General features: G+C 45.0%; 1 protein-coding gene across 9 annotated transcripts in view; it reads right to left on the bottom strand.

Annotated features, from left to right (window-relative positions):
* Nucleotides 1–20,657, bottom strand: part of LOC137546613 (delta-type opioid receptor-like) — a 146,807-nt gene that overhangs the window by 68,670 nt on the left and 57,480 nt on the right. For 3 of the 9 annotated variants that reach the window (XM_068269271.1, XM_068269279.1, XM_068269272.1), the window contains exons 1-2: nt 18,733–18,802; nt 6,098–6,220 (exon numbers count right to left, since the gene is read on the bottom strand). The exons of 2 other annotated variants lie outside the window; for them this stretch is intronic. Coding sequence is in view for 1 of the 7 variants with exons in the window: in XM_068269278.1 (XP_068125379.1) it covers nt 18,733–18,782 (50 nt within the window). In the remaining 6 variants the exon portion in view is untranslated. Of the gene's footprint in view, nt 1–6,097; nt 6,221–18,732; nt 18,923–20,657 lie in introns of those variants that run through there. 4 more of the 9 variants (XM_068269273.1, XM_068269276.1, XM_068269278.1 and 1 more) reach the window with 2 other exon arrangements.

Below are 20,657 nucleotides of genomic sequence, written 5' to 3'. Positions count from 1 at the left end.
TCCAGGAGGGCTGCTTTCTGACTTGTTTGGGAGACTGGCAGGGACAGCAGTCCTATTACCAGCAACTAGCCTCTGTGTAATGTGGGACTGTAATACAGATAAGCTCTCTGCTCCATCTCAGGCTATTCTCAGTCTCACTCCACTCCTCCTATCTCTGGGCTAGTGCACGACAAAATTGCAATCGCTAGCAATTCGCGAATGCGACTTTGTGAAGCGATTTTTGAAAGAATCATTCCAATAAATGCTAACTGCAGCATGTTTGCGATCACTGCTGTGGGAACACCCTTATAGAGTAACATTAGCCCAGCGCTTTTCAAATTGCTGTAAATTTGAAAAGCGCTCTGAAGCACTCTTGGTGTGCACCAGCCTTCTTCATTCACCTTTGTTTCCCTCTTTCCCTAGTGCTGGGTGTCTGTGTATTCTTGTCATACAGGAAATCTAAATAAAAGTGCAATCCTGGTGAGGCAAATATCTTCTTCCCTCTCTTTCAGCTTTTCTCTCCTCATTATTTCTCTGCATAAGGGATCAGACACACTATAAGGTAGTGAAAACCGGGATTAGTATAATAGTATAGTGTATGTCTACTGTGTGCTGTGTATAGTGTGCTCTGTGTGTGTGTGTGTATAGTGTGTGCGTGTGTATAGTGTGTGTGTACTGTGTGCGTGTATAGTGTGTGTGTGTGTATGTGTGTATACTGTGTGTTGTGTGTGAGTGCATGCCGCAATAAGTATATTTTATGGTGAAACGCTCTGCTGCGTTACAACTATTTTCTGGTGAACCCATGCCACAATAAGTGTATTCTCTGGTGAAATGCTGCTGCATTATGATTTTCGGGGGTGGGATTCACCACAGGAGTCGGGGGTATGGGGCTGCGGGCAATCACGGGGGGGGGGGGGGGGGGGGGGGGGGGGGTTGGGGCGCCCCAGGATTTCTCGCCTGGAGTGACAAAATGTCTAGAGACGCCCCTGTGTATAAGGGTGTATGCTCTGTCCATTAACATGCCCAGAACAGTCCTGGCCAAAGCTGCTCTGCATAGCCACTTGGGAGTGCGATCCATGTGGGTACTTATATTACAATACAGTTTAGAGCCATAATAAAATTAAGGATGTTGTGGAATAATTAAACTAAAACAAATGTGATTAATGCAACAGTGGGTCCTTTGGGTTTCAGCACAAGTGCCACCTTCGATGCCAAAGATGAGGAGACATTGGGGATCCTAAGAGATCTCCTGGAAGAAAGTGGGGGGGGGGGGGGGGAAGAGGAAGTGGATAGGGGACCCAGGTCCTTTCGGAAGTCCACCTTTAATCCGCCAATTACCCCGGGAAGCCCTATTGATGTGTTTCATAGGGGGATCCTTGATGAAATTAGGGCATGTATATATCCCAAAGATATGATGAATATTACACAAGGCGAGAAGGTCGCACTTGATTGGCTGAGATCCAGGACAGATATTATTTGTAAACCCGCTGATAAGGGGGGGAATATAGTTATTCTATCGAGAGAGATGTATTTAGAAGAGGCCCATCGACAATTGGGGGATACATCGACCTATATTGAATTAAAATCCAATCCAGTGGAGAAAGATAAGGGAAAGTTAAGAACACTATTGAAGAAAGGGGTGGAACTGGGGTTTTTGAATCGAAAATTGGGGGAGGAACTCTTTGTGGAAAAACCCAGATTCCCCACGTGGTATTATTTACCGGAAGTGCACAAAACGTTGGTGAACCCGCCGGGGAGACCGATTGTCTCGGGGGTGGGTTCACTAACAGAGGTGCTCTCTAGATACCTGGATTATAGGTTGAGACCGTGTCTCAGGATGGTCAAATCCTTGGTAAAGGACACCGTAGATATTTTGAATACATTGGACAACTTTGAGTGGAAGGAGGGCTACCATCTGGCCACAATTGATGTGGTCAGCTTGTATAGCCGAATTCCACATACGGCGGGGCTACGAGCATTGCGCAACGTATTGGATTGATACGGGAAAAGTGATGAATTCTCTGATTACCTGTGTGAGTGTATGCAGTTTATCTTAGAACAAAATTCCTTTATGTTTAACCAGAAGTGGTATAGGCAAGTGTCAGGAACTGCCATGGGGACCCCAGTGGCCCCTACCTATTCTAACCTCTTCTTATCAGTATGGGAAGACGAAACCATCTGGTCCCCCTCCAATCCCTTCCGTAAGCAGATCAAGTTACGGCGTCGGTACGTGGATGATGTCCTGATAGTCTGGGGTGGTGACGAGGTGGAGTTCTCTAGATTTATGGAGTGGATTAATTCCAACCAAATCAATATGAGTTTTACCTCACACTTTGGCGACAGGGAAGTTGAGTACCTCGACCTGAAGGTGGTCATTGAGGATAAAGTGGTGACCACTAAAGGATATAGGAAGGTGACCGCCACTAATAGTTTGCTCCATTTCAACAGTTACCACCGCGGACATGTCAAGGACGCTATCCCGTACGGACAATTTTTACGTCTCAAAAGGAATAACAAGAATGAGACAGATTTTGAGGAACAAGCAGGCGAGCTCAGCGAACGCCTCCTGAACATAGGGTATAAGGTGGAATCAGTGCACAGAGCTCTAGTTAGAGCTCGTGAGGTCCCAAGGGAACAACTACTGGTTAGGAGAAGTCGGACGCGAATGAAGGATACTCGATGTAATTTTGTATTCGACTTTTCCCCACTCTCGGAAAAGATTAGACAGGCAGTCCATAACCAATGGCGGATCCTAAAGTTGGATAAACATCTGAAAGATCTAACCACTGCACCCCCAAGGGTTAGCTTTAGGAGGGGGAAAACAATTAGGAGTATGTTAGTACACAGTGATATTAGAAGGAAGGAGGACGAGTCGGGTAACTGGCTAACAAAGAAAAAATGGGAAGGAAACTATGGTTGTGGTCACTGTAGTGCCTGCCGCTCTATTAAAAGGGGTAAGGTAGTACAAGTGGGCTCAGTCACCTGGAGAATCAGGGAGTTCATTAATTGTCGTACACGATATGTCGTTTACTGTGTGTGGTGTCCCTGTGGTCGCTACTATATCGGTAGGACGGTCCAGCCCCTGAAGGAGAGATTTCTTCAGCACAAAAGGTCCATTAAAAACGGTGTAGGTGCTACCTGTTTGATTGAACATGTTAACGAGACCCATCTGGGTGACGCTGATTGCCTCTCTTTTGCCGGGCTGGAGGTCATACAGGGCAACCCCAGGGGAGGACTAAGAGATGATAGACTCTCTAAAAGGGAAGCCTGGATGATCTATCATACTGAGGCTCTGGGGAATCTGGGTTTTAATGAGAGAGATGAGGCTAATGCTTTTTTTAAATAGGTCCTTAGTAGGAATTTTGTATATAATACACTGTCACCTATACTCCAGATCTTGTCTTTTCCTCCCTGATCCTGCCCTGTGAGAGAGAGGTGGGAGAGGGGGAGGGGTTACCTGCTTATAGGTGGGGTAGGAAGTGAAGGTGTTAGGCCCCACGTGTCCTGAAGAGGCGTGAAACTCACGTGAAACAGCTGTAGACAGAAGGGGCATCTGTTGTATCTGTTGCTGTGTGGCTTCAATAAACAGAAGTTATCCTATGGAGTGCCGGAGTCTGTGAATTTTTCTTCCCTGGACCCTGACCAATACTTAAACTAAAGTCTGGCACTTCTGCCTGTGGAGCTGCATCCTCTGCTGTGTACACTCTGTCCAATGATTAGGGCAGGGGATGAAGAGTAGGACGTGATTGATGGATCACTGCAGCTGAGACCAGCAACATTGGGAGACACCTGTGTTCACACTAGATTTTCACCTGATTGGTTCAGGTGACAAGTGTGAGTGTGTGCGCGTGTGTGTATGCGTGTGTGTATGTGAATGAACTGAGTTGTCCTGCTTCTACAGACACAAGTAATAGCAGTTTCTGAGTAATTATAAAAGCCTATCCCTAAATGATTTCCAGTGTCCCTTGTGTTTCTGTATATCTGTAGCCTATTTTTTGCTTTGGTAATACATATATTGCACATAGCTATTCAGTTTCTGCTCTGATTATGCTGAGTACTTTAAGGAAGAGTCATACTGCAGTTATTTCCAGTCAAATCACATTAGGACTACAGTGCCTTAATTCAGTGTAGCATTCATACCGCCAGTCCCTGCCAACAAGGAACCCACCTTTCTAATATACATTCTCATGCTGTTATAGCTATGTACATGCATTAAGCGAAGCAGTCAGAAACCATTAGCCACAAATTACTGAAATAAAAAGAGCCTAATTTATCAAGGCACCTCCAGAGAACTCCAAGCACCGCCAATGCGGAGATCACAAGTCATCCAGTAAACCTGGACTGGATGTAGTGAAAATGGCCTGCTGCTTTTATGTTGTAAAATGTAAATGATTGTAGCCCTTGCCTGGGTCATAAAGGACAATAGTGGGAATGCTGAATGGATAGTAAATTAGCAGCAATGCGATTGCAGGCACCTGCAGTGAGAACCTTTCTTTAACCACTTGATAACCCAGCCTTTACCCTCCCTTAAGGACCAGCGCTGATTTCGCTGATCTGTGCTGGGTGGGCTCTGCAGCCCCCAGCACAGATCAAACACCAGGCAGAGCGACCAGATCGCCCCCCTTTTTTCCCCACTAGGGGGATGATGTGCTGGGTGGTCTGATCGCTCCTGCCTGCGTGTGGCTGGCGGGGGGGCACCTCAAAGCCCCCTCCACCGCAGGATTCCCCCTCTCCCTCTCCTCCCTGCCCCGGAAATCGGAGGCTGCACAGGAACGGATCTGTCCTGAAGAGCATCTAACAGGCTCCTGCCTGTCATGTGAACGCGATCCCCAGGCCGCTGATTGGCCGGGGATCGCTGATCTAGTACAACGCTGCTACTGTTAGCAGCGTTGTACAAATGTAAACAAAGCGGATTATTTCCGCTTGTGTTTACATTTAGCCTGCGAGCCGCGATCGGCGGCCCGCAGGCTATTTACAGAGCCCCCCGCCGTAAATTGACAGGAAGCAGCCGCTCGCGCGAGCGGCTGTTTCCTGATTAATCAGCCTGCAGCCGGCGACACAGATCTGCGTCGCTGGTCCTGCAGCTGCCACTTTGCCGACGCGCGTTATGAGTGCGCGGTTGGCAAGTGCTTAATACACCTAGGGTATCCTGGATTTCATTACAAAAAAGTATGTTTTCTATGGATGCTACATGCAACAGCAATCACTAAATAAAAAAATTCATAAACCTCTAAGCACTCTCACTATAATCTGATATGACTCAAGTAAGAGTGCCAAATCCTAACTACTTAATTGCAGACAAATGTTCAGTCCACTACACATACAATTCACTACAGAGGCGATGGGCCCAGCTACAGACCTGCACTGTACCTGCTCCTATCTATTGCCTGATGAGGCGGGGTCTTACCGGCGAAATGCGTTGCATTTTCCCCTGAAGTATGTAAATAAATTTGTTCTGCTAGACTTTGTTGGCATATCTTGTGTCTGTTTGGAGAGGGTGGGTCCACCAATGCCTCCACAAATTTTAAACTTTATAGACATTTTTATTCTTCTGGCGCCTCTCTCTGTATCACTGTTAAAATGTTCAGTCTAGTTTTGGTGTATCCCCTGTGATAACCCTACTGGAGATATCAAGACATCTCTAGCGGTGCTTTAATGAATCAGGCCAATAGGCTGCTGTGCTTAGATATGACTCAGAGGAAAACTTGTACTTTTTCATTTTTCTCAGACTAGTGTTTTTATAAAATGAATGAAAAAGGAATATTAAGTAATGTATGCTTTTTCCTTCAGTGTGAAACTCATGTCTGAACTGAGGCTAAGTTCACATTTGGAGCTGCACTGCATCACAGGAATCCAACGGACATGTTATGCGACCGTGGTGTAGCATACAGTGAAGCATACAGTCAATGTAAAGTATGCTTCACTGCCACTGTTAAAGTGTTCATTACATAATGCGGTAAAGCAATGTATGCACGGTTTTGGGATACTGTAGTCCATTTGTTTGCTTCGCACTGGATGAACTCTGAACGTCTATACACTTCCTATTGCAGTGCGACTTCTGCATATTGTCTGAAGAGAGAACAGCAATACTTGAACTTGGGGAGTTTGTCAGAGATACCTTCACTGGCACACATTAAGAGATTTTGCCACTTGTGACTCTTGAGGGGCTGGTCCTTCGATTAAATGTCCTTGTGGTCTGGCCTATGTTGTCAGACAAGTCGATATATAGTTGGGATAACTCCTTTCAGAGGGAAAGACAAAAAAAGCACAATGTCCTTATTAGGGTGGTCCACCACAACCACTGAAAGATAGTTGTTTGTTAAAAGGACAAAAACTCCCCTTTGGTCGGCCTGTGGGATAGTGTAATTGCATCCGGTTGGTGCGGATGCTTCTCTTAATTCATTAATTTGCAGATCTGCTTCTACTGCTGACTCGGTCCAATAGAATTGTATGCATTCTGATGAAGGGCACAAATTGCCTGAAATGAACGTGTCATTGCTAACAGAAAATAATTATTGCTCATTTCGTCAAGCCAGATTATTGAATTCGTCAGTCTCATGAAGGTCCTCTTTGACATGCTTTATTGCTATTCATGAAGATTAATTTTATGGATAAGAGTTCTATTCTAAAGTTCTAAATTCCTTTTTGTATTTTTTGTATGAATAAAGTTGTATCACGTTTTTGTACAGATAGATTGTGTTGTGCCGTGATACCTCTATCCACAATTATTGTCCTTTTAGCAAACAACTATATTGTGTGTGTTAGAATTTAAGTATGATATGCTGGAATTTGTAGGCCTCAGTTACTTTACCTAACTAGGTTTAGTAAGAGGACTTGCTCGGCAGAGGGACTCTTACAGTGAAATAAAGACAGTTCTGATTTTCAGTAGAACATTGTCCTGGGTCTCACACAAGGCCGGAGTGCTTATCAGGCTGAGATGTACAGACCTCCATGCTGCAGCAGGATAAACATGAGCCAATGTTATGGAAACATTCTCACAAGTACATTAAACAATAGTTTTAGATACATGTTACCTAATTTCTGGGTAATAGGAGAGGAAATGTTATATTTGGCTTGTCCCATCTGAGCAGGCGCAGATAGGGTCATCCATCACATGCTATTATCAGCCAATTGCATGCAATGGGGACTGGACCATCCCTGCTCAGATGATGTCACATTTAACTCTTTAAAGGCTGGTATTAAAACAGCCAACGGGTTCCAGTGAGATCACTTCTCACTTCTGACTTCCATCTTTCATTTCAACTTTACTTTTATTACTAACTTTCTGTAACTGTATGCTGTATACATGCTAAGTGCAACATATCATAGATTATAAGATAAAGCCTGTACCATTCACCAGGGATGGGCCAAGCCTGCATGGAACGCATAAGATTCTACAGACTGATTGCTTTGCTGAGGTAACATGAAGATATAAGATTGCTGCTGATCACATCTGTATATCTGTTTTCTGAATAAACTCCTGAAACTTTGACGACGTCTAAGCAGTTCTATCTCTGGTGCTGTTGCTGTGATGAGTGTCAGGTTATCACACTTTCTGTGATATGGTGCTGAACAAAGGTGTAGTGTTGTTGCCATTAGCAACCAACAAATATTTATCACAGTCAGACCACCAGGGAAATAAAGAAATGGCTTAACAAACACAACACTAACATATGCAATCCCAAAGCGCTAAAGAAGAAAGGGCAGAAAGAAGAGAAAAAGAGGGAGTATCTTTTGGCTAGACACTTTATTGAATTCAGACACTGTGTCAGCCAGTTGAGGTGGCAGATTCAGGAAGTTGTCCAGAGCCAGGAAGGAAGGGATCACAGGATCTCCCGCTTAGACGGGAGGCCTGCTGGAAGGACAGGTTGGGGATGCAGTCACCGAATGGCCTAAAAGTGACGTTGAACTGAAACTTACTTATGATGTAATGAATTGTATGTGTAGCTGGCCAGACAGCACACTTGCAGTGCAGTTTGGTGGGGGTTTGTGGGATTGTGGTAAAGTCTAAGGTGCCAGAACGTCTGTGCCTATAGGCTCCTGTGATGTAAATCTGGGCCTAATGGGGATCCAGAAACCCTATTAGTTACACAGTGAAATGCTCACACATTTTATAACATCTGTCAGCTGCTCTTGTAAATATGCTCAAGTGTATGGCATGCTATTTTTTTTTGCATATTTACAAAGGAAATCCATTGTAAATATGCTGCATAGTCTTAATTCAAATATAGCAAAACAAGAATTGGCAGTTTCACCCATTAGTAATTTTGTTTTTTAGTAGTATGGTCCAGCACTGAACCCCCAATGTCTAGTTAGGTGCTATTTCTGACTTATAGCAAAGGGATAGCTTTATAATAGAATATAAATTTCTATTGTGAATGCATATGAATGCAAATAAAAAAATGTATATAACTCATCTAATTTTCTTGTTATATGTATACATTATTGAGCTTTCTTTTCCAGCATCATTTGATCTGCTGTCTGCAAAACTGTGCCTCATTAACGGAGTACTTTGATCTGTTGGCAGCCACTATGCTTTGTGTGTGTGGCATAAGAAGTGCAGTTAAAGGACAACTGAAGTGAGAGGGATATAAAGGAGGGCATATTTCTTTACTTTTAAACAATACCAGTTTCCTGGCAGCCCTGGGGATCTTTAATGCATCAGCAGTGTCTGAATCACACACCTGAAACAAGCATGTGGCAAATCCAGTCAAACTTCAGTCAGAAATATCTGATGTACATGCTTATTCAGGGTCTGTGGCTAAAAGTATTAGAGGCAGATGATCAGTAGGACAGCCAGGAAATGTGTATTGTTTAAAAGGTAATAAATATGGCAGTCTCCATTTACCTCTCACTTCAGGTGTGCTTTAATACAGAAACACAGAAAATGTAGATAAAGGCTAAGTGCACAGATATAGAACCTTTATAAATGTAATCTTCCTCCACCTGAAGACTTACAACTTAAAGGCAGGGCCGGGACAAGGTCCGCCACCAACAGAGGCTGAGGTGTCCAAGTGCGCCCCCCCCCCCCCCCCGATGGGTGTGGCCATGAAAAGATGTGGGTGGAGCTAAATGTAACAGTGTAACGTAAAGACAGTGGGCCCTAGTTTTCTCCCAAAACACAGGCAAGGGACCCTAAAGGTAATTACACAATGTGTCCCCCCCCCCACCTACAAACAAGGGACAGGGACAGCAGGCAGAACCCTTCAGTCAGCAAGACATGTAATACGGGAGCTTTTCAACAGAAAATACATATAATGGTGCAGCGTTTCCCCAGACAATTCACATCATAGGGCACCGTTTCCCCAGACAATTCACATAATGGCGCAGCTTTTCCCCAGACAGTTCACATAATGGTGCAGCTTTTCCCCAGACAATTCACATAATGGCACAGCCTTTCCTCAGACAATTCACATAATGGCGCAGTGTTTCCTCAGACAATTCACATCATAGGGCACCGTTTCCCCAGACAATTCACATAATGGTGCTGCTTTTCCCCAGACAATTCACATAATGGTGCTGCTTTTCCCCAGACAATTCACATAATGGTGCAGCTTTTCCCCAGACAGTTCACATAATGGCACAGCTTTTCCCCAGACAGTTCACATAATGGTGCAGCTTTTCCCCAGACAGTTCACATAATGGTGCAGCTTTTCCACAGACAATTCACATAATGGTGCAGCGTTTCCTCAGACAATTCACATAATGGCGCAGCCTTTCCTCAGACAGTTCACATAATGGCGCAGCTTTTCCACAGACAATTCACATAATGGTGCAGCGTTTCCTCAGACAATTCACATAATGGCGCAGTGTTTCCTCAGACAATTCACATCATAGGGCACCGTTTCCCCAGACAATTCACATAATGGTGCTGCTTTTCCCCAGACAATTCACATAATGGTGCTGCTTTTCCCCAGACAATTCACATAATGGTGCAGCTTTTCCCCAGACAGTTCACATAATGGCACAGCTTTTCCCCAGACAGTTCACATAATGGTGCAGCTTTTCCCCAGACAGTTCACATAATGGTGCAGCTTTTCCACAGACAATTCACATAATGGTGCTGCTTTTCCCCAGACAGTTCACATAATGGTGCAGCTTTTCCCCAGACAGTTCACATAATGGTGCAGCTTTTCCACAGACAATTCACATAATGGTGCAGCGTTTCCTCAGACAATTCACATAATGGCGCAGCCTTTCCTCAGACAGTTCACATAATGGCGCAGCTTTTCCACAGACAATTCACATAATGGCGCAGTGTTTCCTCAGACAATTCACATCATAGGGCACCGTTTCCCCAGACAATTCACATAATGGTGCTGCTTTTCCCCAGACAATTCACATAATGGTGCTGCTTTTCCCCAGACAATTCACATAATGGTGCAGCTTTTCCCCAGACAGTTCACATAATGGCACAGCTTTTCCCCAGACAGTTCACATAATGGTGCAGCTTTTCCCCAGACAGTTCACATAATGGTGCAGCTTTTCCACAGACAATTCACATAATGGTGCAGCGTTTCCTCAGACAATTCACATAATGGCGCAGCCTTTCCTCAGACAGTTCACATAATGGCGCAGCTTTTCCACAGACAATTCACATAATGGTGCAGCGTTTCCTCAGACAATTCACATAATGGCGCAGCCTTTCCTCAGACAGTTCACATAATGGTGCAGCGTTTCCACAGACAATTCACATAATGGCGCAATGTTTCCCCAGACAATTCACATAATGGTGCAGCTTTTCCCCAGACAATTCACATAATGGTGCAGCGTTTCCTCAGACAGTTCACATAATGGTGCAGCGTTTCCACAGACAATTCACATAATGGCGCAATGTTTCCCCAGACAATTCACATAATGGTGCAGCTTTTCCCCAGACAGTTCACATAATGGTGCAGCTTTTCCCCAGACAATTCACATAATGGTGCAGCTTTTCCCCAGACAATTCACATAATGGTGCAGCTTTTCCCCAGACAATTCACATCATAGGGCACCGTTTCCCCAGACAATTCACATAATGGTGCTGCTTTTCCCCAGACAATTCACATAATGGTGCAGCTTTTCCCCAGACAATTCACATCATAGGGCACCGTTTCCCCAGACAATTCACATAATGGTGCTGCTTTTCCCCAGACAATTCACATAATGGTGCAGCTTTTCCCCAGACAGTTCACATAATGGTGCAGCTTTTCCCCAGACAATTCACATAATGGTGCAGCTTTTCCCCAGACAATTCACATAATGGTGCAGCTTTTCCCCAGACAATTCACATAATGGTGCTGCTTTTCCCCAGACAATTCACATAATGGTGCTGCTTTTCCCCAGACAATTCACATAATGGTGCAGCTTTTCCCCAGACAGTTCACATAATGGCACAGCTTTTCCCCAGACAGTTCACATAATGGTGCAGCTTTTCCCCAGACAGTTCACATAATGGTGCAGCTTTTCCACAGACAATTCACATAATGGTGCTGCTTTTCCCCAGACAGTTCACATAATGGTGCAGCTTTTCCCCAGACAGTTCACATAATGGTGCAGCTTTTCCACAGACAATTCACATAATGGTGCAGCGTTTCCTCAGACAATTCACATAATGGCGCAGCCTTTCCTCAGACAGTTCACATAATGGCGCAGCTTTTCCACAGACAATTCACATAATGGCGCAGTGTTTCCTCAGACAATTCACATCATAGGGCACCGTTTCCCCAGACAATTCACATAATGGTGCTGCTTTTCCCCAGACAATTCACATAATGGTGCTGCTTTTCCCCAGACAATTCACATAATGGTGCAGCTTTTCCCCAGACAGTTCACATAATGGCACAGCTTTTCCCCAGACAGTTCACATAATGGTGCAGCTTTTCCCCAGACAGTTCACATAATGGTGCAGCTTTTCCACAGACAATTCACATAATGGTGCAGCGTTTCCTCAGACAATTCACATAATGGCGCAGCCTTTCCTCAGACAGTTCACATAATGGCGCAGCTTTTCCACAGACAATTCACATAATGGTGCAGCGTTTCCTCAGACAATTCACATAATGGCGCAGCCTTTCCTCAGACAGTTCACATAATGGTGCAGCGTTTCCACAGACAATTCACATAATGGCGCAATGTTTCCCCAGACAATTCACATAATGGTGCAGCTTTTCCCCAGACAATTCACATAATGGTGCAGCGTTTCCTCAGACAGTTCACATAATGGTGCAGCGTTTCCACAGACAATTCACATAATGGCGCAATGTTTCCCCAGACAATTCACATAATGGTGCAGCTTTTCCCCAGACAGTTCACATAATGGTGCAGCTTTTCCCCAGACAATTCACATAATGGTGCAGCTTTTCCCCAGACAATTCACATAATGGTGCAGCTTTTCCCCAGACAATTCACATCATAGGGCACCGTTTCCCCAGACAATTCACATAATGGTGCTGCTTTTCCCCAGACAATTCACATAATGGTGCAGCTTTTCCCCAGACAATTCACATCATAGGGCACCGTTTCCCCAGACAATTCACATAATGGTGCTGCTTTTCCCCAGACAATTCACATAATGGTGCAGCTTTTCCCCAGACAGTTCACATAATGGTGCAGCTTTTCCCCAGACAATTCACATAATGGTGCAGCTTTTCCCCAGACAATTCACATAATGGTGCAGCTTTTCCCCAGACAATTCACATCATAGGGCACCGTTTCCCCAGACAATTCACATAATGGTGCTGCTTTTCCCCAGACAATTCACATAATGGTGCAGCCTTTCCTCAGACAATTCACATAATGGCGCAGCCTTTCCTCAGACAGTTCACATAATGGCGCAGCTTTTCCACAGACAATTCACATAATGGCGCAGTGTTTCCTCAGACAATTCACATCATAGGGCACCGTTTCCCCAGACAATTCACATAATGGTGCTGCTTTTCCCCAGACAATTCACATAATGGTGCTGCTTTTCCCCAGACAATTCACATAATGGTGCAGCTTTTCCCCAGACAGTTCACATAATGGCACAGCTTTTCCCCAGACAGTTCACATAATGGTGCAGCTTTTCCCCAGACAGTTCACATAATGGTGCAGCTTTTCCACAGACAATTCACATAATGGTGCAGCGTTTCCTCAGACAATTCACATAATGGCGCAGCCTTTCCTCAGACAGTTCACATAATGGCGCAGCTTTTCCACAGACAATTCACATAATGGCGCAGTGTTTCCTCAGACAATTCACATCATAGGGCACCGTTTCCCCAGACAATTCACATAATGGTGCTGCTTTTCCCCAGACAATTCACATAATGGTGCTGCTTTTCCCCAGACAATTCACATAATGGTGCAGCTTTTCCCCAGACAGTTCACATAATGGCACAGCTTTTCCCCAGACAGTTCACATAATGGTGCAGCTTTTCCCCAGACAGTTCACATAATGGTGCAGCTTTTCCACAGACAATTCACATAATGGTGCAGCGTTTCCTCAGACAATTCACATAATGGCGCAGCCTTTCCTCAGACAGTTCACATAATGGCGCAGCTTTTCCACAGACAATTCACATAATGGTGCAGCGTTTCCTCAGACAATTCACATAATGGCGCAGCCTTTCCTCAGACAGTTCACATAATGGTGCAGCGTTTCCACAGACAATTCACATAATGGCGCAATGTTTCCCCAGACAATTCACATAATGGTGCAGCTTTTCCCCAGACAATTCACATAATGGTGCAGCGTTTCCTCAGACAGTTCACATAATGGTGCAGCGTTTCCACAGACAATTCACATAATGGCGCAATGTTTCCCCAGACAATTCACATAATGGTGCAGCTTTTCCCCAGACAGTTCACATAATGGTGCAGCTTTTCCCCAGACAATTCACATAATGGTGCAGCTTTTCCCCAGACAATTCACATAATGGTGCAGCTTTTCCCCAGACAGTTTACATAATGGCACAGCCTTTCCTCAGACAATTCACATAATGGCGCAGCTTTTCCTCAGACAGTTCACATAATGGTGCAGCGTTTCCACAGACAATTCACATAATGGCGCAATGTTTCCCCAGACAATTCACATAATGGTGCAGCTTTTCCCCAGACAGTTCACATAATGGTGCAGCTTTTCCCCAGACAATTCACATAATGGTGCTGCTTTTCCCCAGACAGTTCACATAATGGTGCTGCTTTTCCCCAGACAGTTCACATAATGGTGCAGCTTTTCCACAGACAATTTACATAATGGCACAGCCTTTCCTCAGACAATTCACATAATGGTGCAGCGTTTCCACAGACAATTCACATAATGGCGCAATGTTTCCCCAGACAATTCACATAATGGTGCAGCTTTTCCCCAGACAGTTCACATAATGGTGCAGCTTTTCCCCAGACAATTCACATAATGGTGCAGCTTTTCCCCAGACAATTCACATAATGGTGCTGCTTTTCCCCAGACAGTTCACATAATGGTGCAGCTTTTCCCCAGACAGTTTACATAATGGCACAGCCTTTCCTCAGACAATTCACATAATGACGCAGCGTTTCCCCAGACAATTCACATAATGGTGCAAATTTTCCCCAGACAGTTCACATAATGGTGCAGCTTTTCCCCAGAAAGTTTACATAATGGCGCAGCCTTTCCTCAGACAGTTCACATAATGGTGCAGCGTTTCCCCACACAATTCACATAATGGTGCAGCGTTTCCCCAGACAATTCACATAATGGTGCAGATTTTCCCCAGACAATTCACATAATGGTGCAGCGTTTCCTCAGACAATTCACATAATGGTGCAGCCTTTCCTCAGACAGTTCACATAATGGTGCAGCTTTTCCCCAGACAATTCACATAATGGTGCAGCCTTTCCTCAGACAATTCACATAATGGCGCAGCCTTTCCTCAGACAGTTCACATAATGGCGCAGCTTTTCCACAGACAATTCACATAATGGCGCAGTGTTTCCTCAGACAATTCACATCATAGGGCACCGTTTCCCCAGACAATTCACATAATGGTGCTGCTTTTCCCCAGACAATTCACATAATGGTGCTGCTTTTCCCCAGACAATTCACATAATGGTGCAGCTTTTCCCCAGACAGTTCACATAATGGCACAGCTTTTCCCCAGACAGTTCACATAATGGTGCAGCTTTTCCCCAGACAGTTCACATAATGGTGCAGCTTTTCCACAGACAATTCACATAATGGTGCAGCGTTTCCTCAGACAATTCACATAATGGCGCAGCCTTTCCTCAGACAGTTCACATAATGGCGCAGCTTTTCCACAGACAATTCACATAATGGTGCAGCGTTTCCTCAGACAATTCACATAATGGCGCAGCCTTTCCTCAGACAGTTCACATAATGGTGCAGCGTTTCCACAGACAATTCACATAATGGCGCAATGTTTCCCCAGACAATTCACATAATGGTGCAGCTTTTCCCCAGACAATTCACATAATGGTGCAGCGTTTCCTCAGACAATTCACATAATGGTGCTGCTTTTCCCCAGACAATTCACATAATGGTGCAGCTTTTCCCCAGACAGTTCACATAATGGCACAGCTTTTCCCCAGACAGTTCACATAATGGTGCAGCTTTTCCCCAGACAGTTCACATAATGGTGCAGCTTTTCCACAGACAATTCACATAATGGTGCAGCGTTTCCTCAGACAATTCACATAATGGCGCAGCCTTTCCTCAGACAGTTCACATAATGGCGCAGCTTTTCCACAGACAATTCACATAATGGCGCAGTGTTTCCTCAGACAATTCACATCATAGGGCACCGTTTCCCCAGACAATTCACATAATGGTGCTGCTTTTCCCCAGACAATTCACATAATGGTGCTGCTTTTCCCCAGACAATTCACATAATGGTGCAGCTTTTCCCCAGACAGTTCACATAATGGCACAGCTTTTCCCCAGACAGTTCACATAATGGTGCAGCTTTTCCCCAGACAGTTCACATAATGGTGCAGCTTTTCCACAGACAATTCACATAATGGTGCAGCGTTTCCTCAGACAATTCACATAATGGCGCAGCCTTTCCTCAGACAGTTCACATAATGGCGCAGCTTTTCCACAGACAATTCACATAATGGTGCAGCGTTTCCTCAGACAATTCACATAATGGCGCAGCCTTTCCTCAGACAGTTCACATAATGGTGCAGCGTTTCCACAGACAATTCACATAATGGCGCAATGTTTCCCCAGACAATTCACATAATGGTGCAGCTTTTCCCCAGACAATTCACATAATGGTGCAGCGTTTCCTCAGACAGTTCACATAATGGTGCAGCGTTTCCACAGACAATTCACATAATGGCGCAATGTTTCCCCAGACAATTCACATAATGGTGCAGCTTTTCCCCAGACAGTTCACATAATGGTGCAGCTTTTCCCCAGACAATTCACATAATGGTGCAGCTTTTCCCCAGACAATTCACATAATGGTGCAGCTTTTCCCCAGACAGTTTACATAATGGCACAGCCTTTCCTCAGACAATTCACATAATGGCGCAGCTTTTCCTCAGACAGTTCACATAATGGTGCAGCGTTTCCACAGACAATTCACATAATGGCGCAATGTTTCCCCAGACAATTCACATAATGGTGCAGCTTTTCCCCAGACAGTTCACATAATGGTGCAGCTTTTCCCCAGACAATTCACATAATGGTGCTGCTTTTCCCCAGACAGTTCACATAATGGTGCTGCTTTTCCCCAGACAGTTCACATAATGGTGCAGCTTTTCCACAGACAATTTACATAATGGCACAGCCTTTCCTCAGACAATTCACATAATGGTGCAGCGTTTCCACAGACAATTCACATAATGGCGCAATGTTTCCCCAGACAATTCACATAATGGTGCAGCTTTTCCCCAGACAGTTCACATAATGGTGCAGCTTTTCCCCAGACAATTCACATAATGGTGCAGCTTTTCCCCAGACAATTCACATAATGGTGCTGCTTTTCCCCAGACAGTTCACATAATGGTGCAGCTTTTCCCCAGACAGTTCACATAATGGTGCAGCTTTTCCCCAGACAGTTTACATAATGGCACAGCCTTTCCTCAGACAATTCACATAATGACGCAGCGTTTCCCCAGACAATTCACATAATGGTGCAAATTTTCCCCAGACAGTTCACATAATGGTGCAGCTTTTCCCCAGAAAGTTTACATAATGGCGCAGCCTTTCCTCAGACAGTTCACATAATGGTGCAGCGTTTCCCCACACAATTCACATAATGGTGCAGCGTTTCCCCAGACAATTCACATAATGGTGCAGATTTTCCCCAGACAATTCACATAATGGCGCAGTGTTTCCTCAGACAATTCACATAATGGTGCAGCCTTTCCTCAGACAGTTCACATAATGGTGCAGCGTTTCCCCAGACAATTCACATAATGGTGCAGATTTTCCCCAGACAATTCACATAATGGTGCAGCCTTTCCTCAGACAATTCACATAATGGCGCAGTGTTTCCCCAGACAGTTCACATAATGGTGCTGCTTTTCCCCAGACAATTCACATAATGGCGCAGCTTTTCCCCAGACAATTCACATAATGGCACAGCTTTTCCCCAGACAATTCACATAATGGTGCAGCTTTTCCCCAGACAGTTCACATAATGGTGCAGCTTTTCCTCAGACAATTCACATAATGGCGCAGCTTTTCTTCAGACAGTTCACATAATGGTGCAGCGTTTCCACAGACAATTCACATAATGGCGCAGCCTTTCCTCAGACAGTTCACATAATGGTGCAGCGTTTCCACAGACAATTCACATAATGGCGCAATGTTTCCCCAGACAATTCACATAATGGCGCAGCTTTTCCCCAGACAGTTCACATAATGGTGCAGCTTTTCCCCAGACAGTTTACATAATGGTGCAGCCTTTCCTCAGACAATTCACATAATGGCGCAGCCTTTCCTCAGACAATTCACATAATGGCGCAGCCTTTCCTCAGACAATTCACATAATGGCGCAGTGTTTCCCCAGACAATTCACATAATGGCGCTGTGTTTCCCCAGACAATTCACATAATGGCGCAGCGTTTCCCCAGACAATTCACATAATGGCGCAGCTTTTCCTCAGACAATTCACATAATGGCGCAGCTTTTCCTCAGACAATTCACATAATGGCGCAGCTTTTCCCCGGACAATTCACATAATGGAGCAAGCCTGTAACTTCGCTCGAAGTCGCGGCAAAGTGCGCATGCACGGCTCATCCGCACTCCTGGCAAGATGACGCAGGCCATCTCTGTAAGCTTACTGCACACACGCAGTTCAGTCATCAGAGAACCGCGCATGCACAGCAAGCTTATGGAGACGGCCTGTGCCATCTTGCCAGGAGCGCTTACGAGCCGTGCAAGCGCACTTTACCACGACTTTGAGCGAAGTTAGAGGATTTCAAGAGCTCCAGCTGGATGACTGACGGGGAACCTGTGGGACCGTGGAGACTACAGGGGGCTAGAGGAAGCCCCAGGTATGTTAAAAAGTCTTTTTTTTTCCTCAGTTCAGGGTCTATTAATGATCAGAACATAAAGATAAATAATAATTCCATTATTTATTGGTGTGCTAGTGCAGAATTCATTGTCTCATCAGCCACCCTGACTGTGACAACACATCACTGTCTGTGTGCTGCAGCTGCTGCTCCTCTCCCTTGTGACTTGTCTGAGGGGAGGGCGCTGATCATATACAAATATACATATTAACTGGGCACTTGTCTTGGCTGTCTGAGTGACATGAGGACTCAGACAGACACACTTACTTGAGTTGCCTATGACCACAGGACGGGGCCAGCACAGAGGAATCCACCATACACTGTCTCCTGCCTAACTCCTCCTAGCTGCTGACTCACAGGACAGGAGACGCTGAGGCACATTCAGCCAGCTTCAAGGGGGCGGAACTCACAGGCTGCTGATGTCACTCCTGTGCCAGAGAGATGCACGCTGGCTTTCTCTATGAGAGGGGCTGGCGGCGGACGGCATCGGTGACCATGGCAACAGGCACAGAGCGGAGTGAAATGTATCCACTGACTCTGCTCCCGCTCTGTCTTCCCCGGCACTGCAGCCAGCCTGGTCAGCGAGCACTGTGTGAACTGAGGCGGGGCGCAGGCAGCGTGACCACGGGGGGAAAGGCGGGCAGCCAGGCAAAACAGTCCTGCTGCTCCTTGCGCCTGCACAGACTGTCAATGACTTCCGCCCCGAGGCTCCAGCCTCGTCGGCCTCTGTGTCGGCACGGCCCTGCTTAAAGGAAATCATTAATGAGTAGGGGAAGAAAAATTGATACCGTACTTCAGTAGTTGAAATAGTCCAGAGCTCACCCATCCATCGCAAAGTTCCACTTCGTCTACTGACTGTGCACCCGACCATGGGCAGAGGCTATCCACTACTGAGGTAGCTAATGTTTTTCATTATTTGCCCCTTCAGGTATACTTTACAGTAGCTCAGCTGATATGAGCTCATTCCTGCTCCCTCTGGCCACAGTGTTATTCACAGGCTTTCAATCATCATGAAGGCTGCTGCCCTTACACAAAACTGTGACCTCTAGTGGGAAGAGGAGAAAAGCAGCAAGTGCAGTTCAATAGAGCTGTCCCCTCATTATTGCTGATTAACCAATATTCCATGGGGGCGGGGTCCGGGGAGTGTTAAGGGGTACAGTATAGGAGGAAAGCACATATCTTTTTATATTTTTCTTTTCAAACCATTTTATTAAGTGAATGCTGATTGCACATACAAAGAGTATAGTTGCATTTTGATTATGTCACAAATTTTTTAACAATACAGCATAACAGAACATTATATTTCCACAGAGTAAAAGTAATAAAATGCGGTACTCATTAGAAAAAGAAAGAAAAATAAACAATAAGGTATAACCTTATAAAAAAACACATTAACCTGTGCCATACTACAGTACATATCTGTGTTTGTTATGTAGTAGAGAAATGATTTATGCTTTCTGTGTATATATATATATATATATATATATATATATATATATATATATATATATATATATATATGTATGTTAGTCACTCATAAGGAGAAAATGATTATAGGAGATAGCTTACAAATTAATTGTCATCTTCTTTTAAAGAGAACCCGAGGTGGGTTTGAAGAATATTATCTGCATACAGAGGCTGGATCTGCCTATACAGCCCAGCCTCTGTTGCTATCCCAAACCCCCCTAAGGTCCCCCTGCACTCTGCAATCCCTCATAAATCACAGCCACGCTGCTGACAAACAGCTTGTCAGAGCTGGCTGTGTTTATCTCTATAGTGTCAGTCTGCTGCTCTCCCCGCCTCCTGCAGAACTCCAGTCCCCGCCTGCATCCCTTCCCTCCCTGCTGATTGGAGGGAAGGGACAGGGGCAGGGATCGGAGCTATGCAGGAGGCGGGGGAGCAGCTGAGACTGACACTACAGATGTAAACACAGCCTCACAGCATGGCTGTGATTTATGAGGGATTGCAGAGTGCAGGGGGACCTTAGTGGGGTTTGGGATAGCAACAGAGGCTGGGCTGTAAAGGCAGATCCAGCCTCTGTATGCAGATAACATTCTTTAAACACACCTCGGGTTCTCTTTAAGGAAACATTACTTGTAGATGTATATGGGTAATATTTAGAATAAGTTTCTGTCCCATTTCTCCCATTTTTGATTGAAGGAGTAGATACTTCATAATCATAATTTATGTTA

This window comes from Hyperolius riggenbachi, chromosome 2 (genome assembly GCF_040937935.1).
Source record: "Hyperolius riggenbachi isolate aHypRig1 chromosome 2, aHypRig1.pri, whole genome shotgun sequence".
In the NCBI taxonomy this organism is placed as follows: Eukaryota; Metazoa; Chordata; class Amphibia; order Anura; family Hyperoliidae; genus Hyperolius; species Hyperolius riggenbachi.
The sequence above is the reverse complement of the archived record's forward strand: the minus strand, read 5'-3'. Positions and strand labels throughout refer to the sequence as shown.